Below are 4734 nucleotides of genomic sequence, written 5' to 3'. Positions count from 1 at the left end.
AAAAGTCTTTAACGCATGCGCTCTTATGTTCATTGGTGGTCTTCCAGGGTCCTCTGGTGGTCGTCGATAGTCTTCCTCACTGTGTCCGCTAATTGAACTCAGTCTTTTCACCTAGCTGCAGTAGCTGATTTCAGCATAACTTCCTTATCCATTCCACCCCTGTACACAGAGCTTCAAGGATTCCTTTTATCTACGGAATGTCCAGTCTACAGAACATTTAGCTACTTTGTTTTGACAAAGAGAACCATATGTCTCCTTAGTATTTCTTTATATTCGGTATCACAGTAACGGCTCAAACCAGAGTAGTGGTACTCACCAGAACTCATCCGTGTGGGCTCTGAGCATGCCAGTGGTCCTCATCCTGTTGGCATCCTCCAGAGAGCCTGGCATTTTCTGATGAGTGGAATCAGCAAGGCAGCTCTTTGGCAGGCTCCTGGCTGCCCCAGGACTTGTGTTCAACCCAAAAAGTTACCAAAGTAGAGAGAGATTTTTAGTGTGAACTTTTCACAATAAAAAAGGATACTTGCCATTTCTCCTGTTCTATGTAAATTTAGCTGCCTGAACTTTGGGAACTAAAGAAGCAATGAAAGGAGATTGTGTGTACAATCTTCTGCTCCCGATTGCAAGAGAATGGCTTTGAATTATCTCCTCCCTAATCTAGAAATAAAGAAAAAAGTCACACTAAGAAAATAACTTCAGTGTAACTTTGGACCATGTGTCTCCTAACACATGCATTTCATTGTTTTATTTCAGTGTCCAGGTCAACAACCAGAGATTAAGGGGGTAAAGAACGACTGGAACTACAGCCAGTTTTGCAGCATGCAGAGTGCATCTCGCTTCAGCATATAAGCTTGAAGTGTAAATGTACTTTAAAATAAGAAGGTTTTTCATTTCTGTTGCACTGCACATTGATTATTCATCACAGCACTCTTACATAAATATTACTTTAAAGACTGAAAAATATTAAACAGAGGGAGTTAGTGATGATCCACAGAAAAAAAGGATTTGTGCCTTATTTTCTCTTATTTTGTGGTTTATGACGAAATTCTGAAAGATCTTAAGGAGGGTGTTCACTAGTACTTTTGTTAATGTGAGTTTGCTCAGCTGTTTTTATAATTTCTGAAGTAACAGGCATGCCAAGCAAGGCTAGAAATTTCTGGCCTCATACACCCTTGTTATTTGATTAGGGCTAGCTAGAGCGGTAACCCTCCTGCTGCAGTCTGCATATGGAGAAAATCACTGAAAGCCACATGTACTAGCACTGCAGCTTCTCCCTTCAGTCAGGGAGGAGTAAAGGTGTCTCAGGGTAGATCATGGTTTATAGCAGTAAACATTTGTTCTGCTTGTTGCCTGCACCTTGCCTGATTGCAATGGCCTCGAGTTGTACATGGGGATCTTGCTCATCTTTATGCTGAAGAGCCCCTGTGCTGAATCTCTAACAAGGATCAGACGCCCACATACGCAAGTTAGGAGGGGCTAGAAATAAAGGGTGAAATCCAGTTAAATACTTGGCAAAATTCCTTCTGGTTTGAAGAGAAACAAGGTTTTCTCAAGAACAGCTCTCAAGTTAATCAGTTTTCATATTGTGCCAAGTATACGTTTCCTAGTTCTCCAGTCATTCAGAGTTTCGACAAGATCACTCCTGAGCTTCAAAATATGGAGAAAAAATAAACAAAAGGTAAAAAGTTATGTGTCACTATAGTAAGATATGATAAGAATAAAAAAGGTACAAGATTGATTTTCCTTCTTCTGTTCACATCTCCAGGAAACCTTAGAATTTCTAATATAAAACCTAGATTAAGTTTCCAAGTGTTTAGTCACCAAGTAACTCCTTACAAGACTGATTTGAGGCAACCGTTTTTTTTTCTTTCGTTTTAATCTTGGCCCTATTCCCTCATTTCTTGCTATATTCCTGACATAATTCCTTGAAAAGGAAATACTGACTATCTAAAAGGGAGTTTCTTCTGTAATTAGAGTCAAGACATCTCTTTACCTCCGTGTCCTGTTGTGGTACAAAATGTTCATTTTTTTTTTCTTTCGTTTTAATCTTGGCCCTATTCCCTCATTTCTTGCTATATTCCTGACATAATTCCTTGAAAAGGAAATACTGACTATCTAAAAGGGAGTTTCTTCTGTAATTAGAGTCAAGACATTTTACCTCCATGTCCTGTTGTGGTACAAAATGTTCATTTCAAACGCTTTGGCTCTCAGAGCAATCTTCTACCCAATGCTGCCCATGCCAATGATCCCCAGAGTAGCTCTAGTAACTTCAACTCCCAGAAAATCAGCTTCACAATACTCCATACCCGAAGAAATTGCAACGTGATAGCCTGCAAGAAAAACACTCCAATATGAGAAATGAATGGCGTCCAACACAAAGGAACAAGGCAAAAGAGTCTGGGCTTGTTGTGCTACTATAGCACACTTTTAACAGTTACAGACAATTTTAAACAGCAATGGTTTTTGTAATGTCCTAGGTGACTCCCTAATATACCATCCTTCCCTGCCACATGTATGTGACATTCCCATTTATTCTCACCATACTACAAAAAGCCTTTTGATGTAATCACCCCTAAAAATCCTTCTGCTGCTTTAGACTCATAAAAATATTGCCCAGTTCTGCATCAACAATCAAAATAATTATTGCCAGTAACACTGCAGAGTTTGGAAACGTCACGTGGAGAATAACACCAGATGTTGGTTTTGCTATTTAGAGTAAGAACAGGTTTCCTGTTCACCTCTGCTACTCTCCTTGGAAAGAAAAGTGTGACTTCTTTAAAAATCACTACTTGGTAATTTCCATAATTATCTGTTAAACCTGCAAAATTTTGGATGGTTCTACAACACAGAAAATAAATTTATATGCACAGAGACAGCACTTACTAGTCTGCTAGCAAGGTGACAGGATTCTGATATTTCAGTCTTCCAATATTGCCAGCTTTTCTAAAACATAAGCAGAATACTGTGAAAGTATCAAAAAATGCCTCAGGATAAAACTCAGTCATGCCAGGGCAGAGCTATCAGAAATGCCACCAGGGATAGTTTATGTAGATGGGAACAAGAAATTAATCTCCCTTTTAATCTGTCTCCTCCTTGTGAGGTAGAAACAGATTTAGGGGGAGACAAATCTCCTTTGAGTTTCTATGAATCCTGTGGTACAGCTGGCAAATCAAAGGCAGGTAAATTTAATAGGATAAATCTGGAGGATCTTTTCCTGAAGCAGCAGGCATTCTAACCAAGCCAAGGGTAGCTCTATTTGGGGAATGGCAAGAAAAAATTGTGGAAGAAACTAGAAAGGATGCTACCATCAGAAACTGGAGCAGCCTGCCTTGTTGCTCTCTAACGCTCCTTAAATTCCCCAATTCTGCACCAATCCATTTCAGTCCCTGAGAATATGCCCATGCCTCTGTCAGCCCCAGCTTTCAGCACATACCCTTATTCTGCTCCATTGCTGCCTCCCACACTCTAATTTCTTCTGCCAGCCTGTGATTGCAGCGATCGTCTGATCTTTGGCATCCCCCGCTTTTGGTCAATAGCACTGTAACACCATCACATCAAGAAGCACATCTTATGTCAGCCAAATGTCAGTCACTGAAAATGTGCTGCTGAAGAAGGTAATGAAATTCAAAGTTTTCATATGTAGGAAGCACATTTCAGTGTGTTGTTCATCTGAAACTGTTAAATTAAGTCTACAGCCATATTTATTCTAAAAACTAAACTCCAGCTTCTAAGACCAAGGCCTGTCCATAAAGCAAAAAGTTGTATTTGAATCAAATGTGATTAGATTCTGCTCAAGTATTTTCAACCCAGGCTGGCGACCTGTGAAAAACAAACTCATATGATTTTATTTATACCTGGTTGAAATATATGCTATGTATGTTTGTGTATGCTGTAATAATTTAGATATATTTATGCTATATAAAATATATGAAAATACCGATTATTCTATTTGCCAACTCAACATATTTAGATTTCCACATTTTATGTGTAACTATGTGAACTACAGGTAACTCTAGGAAAAGTCAAGTTAATGGTAGGTAAATCTTGTATGATTTTTGGAAGCCACAAAAGAATTGAGATGTTACCTTCCACTAGTCTTCTAGCAGATGCCAGCAGCAAAGCCATCCCAGTATCTGCTGTGCTGCCAGAAACATCACATGGAGCATTAGCCACCTTCACACCAAAGCTAGCCACAAGTTTCAGATCCAGGTGATCCATCCCTACTCCTGAATTTGCAATCACTTTCAAGTTTGGCAGGCTCTGGAGGAGCTCTTGGTCAATGACTGATTTGTGCCACCACAAATAGATTGCTTGGACCTTTTTGCTCATATGCTTTCTGTTTTCAAGAAATTCCTTCATGGTGATGAGGTAGAAATGTTTCTTCAGGAATGCTATGTGGCCATGCAGTATCCCACGTATGCCACCAATTTCATTTACCAAAAGCCCAGGTAGCTCTCCTCCTCCCATGATCTGCACAAAGAAGACACAAAGTGTCAGAAGAAAGACATATAATTATTTCTAGACATTTCAAAGAATAATCACTTTCATGTCCTGTTTCATGACATCTATGACAAGAGATCTTATAAACCACATATTTAGATAGGGAGGTTGTCGAGGTTTAACCTCAGTTGGCAACTGAGCACCACACAGCTCCTCGCTCACTCCCCCTCCCCCCCCCCCCCCCACATTTCCTGGGTTTTCCCCCCTTCCCCTGCCGACACTTCCTCTCCTGTC

The 4734-nt window shown here is 40.0% G+C and overlaps 1 protein-coding gene across 1 annotated transcript in view; it reads right to left on the bottom strand.

Annotated features, from left to right (window-relative positions):
* Positions 1 to 4467, bottom strand: part of LOC103897217 (probable 2-ketogluconate reductase) — a 6665-nt gene extending 2198 nt beyond the window's left edge. The window contains 2 exon segments of the mRNA XM_009277198.1: positions 2159 to 2330; positions 4086 to 4467. Coding sequence (XP_009275473.1) covers positions 2159 to 2330; positions 4086 to 4467 — 554 coding nt within the window.
* Positions 4468 to 4734: the final 267 nt, after the last annotated feature.

Source organism: Aptenodytes forsteri, unplaced genomic scaffold (assembly GCF_000699145.1).
Source record: "Aptenodytes forsteri isolate BGI_AS27 unplaced genomic scaffold, ASM69914v1 Scaffold338, whole genome shotgun sequence".
Taxonomy (NCBI): Eukaryota; Metazoa; Chordata; class Aves; order Sphenisciformes; family Spheniscidae; genus Aptenodytes; species Aptenodytes forsteri.
Note: the sequence above shows the minus strand (reverse complement) of the source record. Positions and strands in the feature narration are given on the sequence as shown.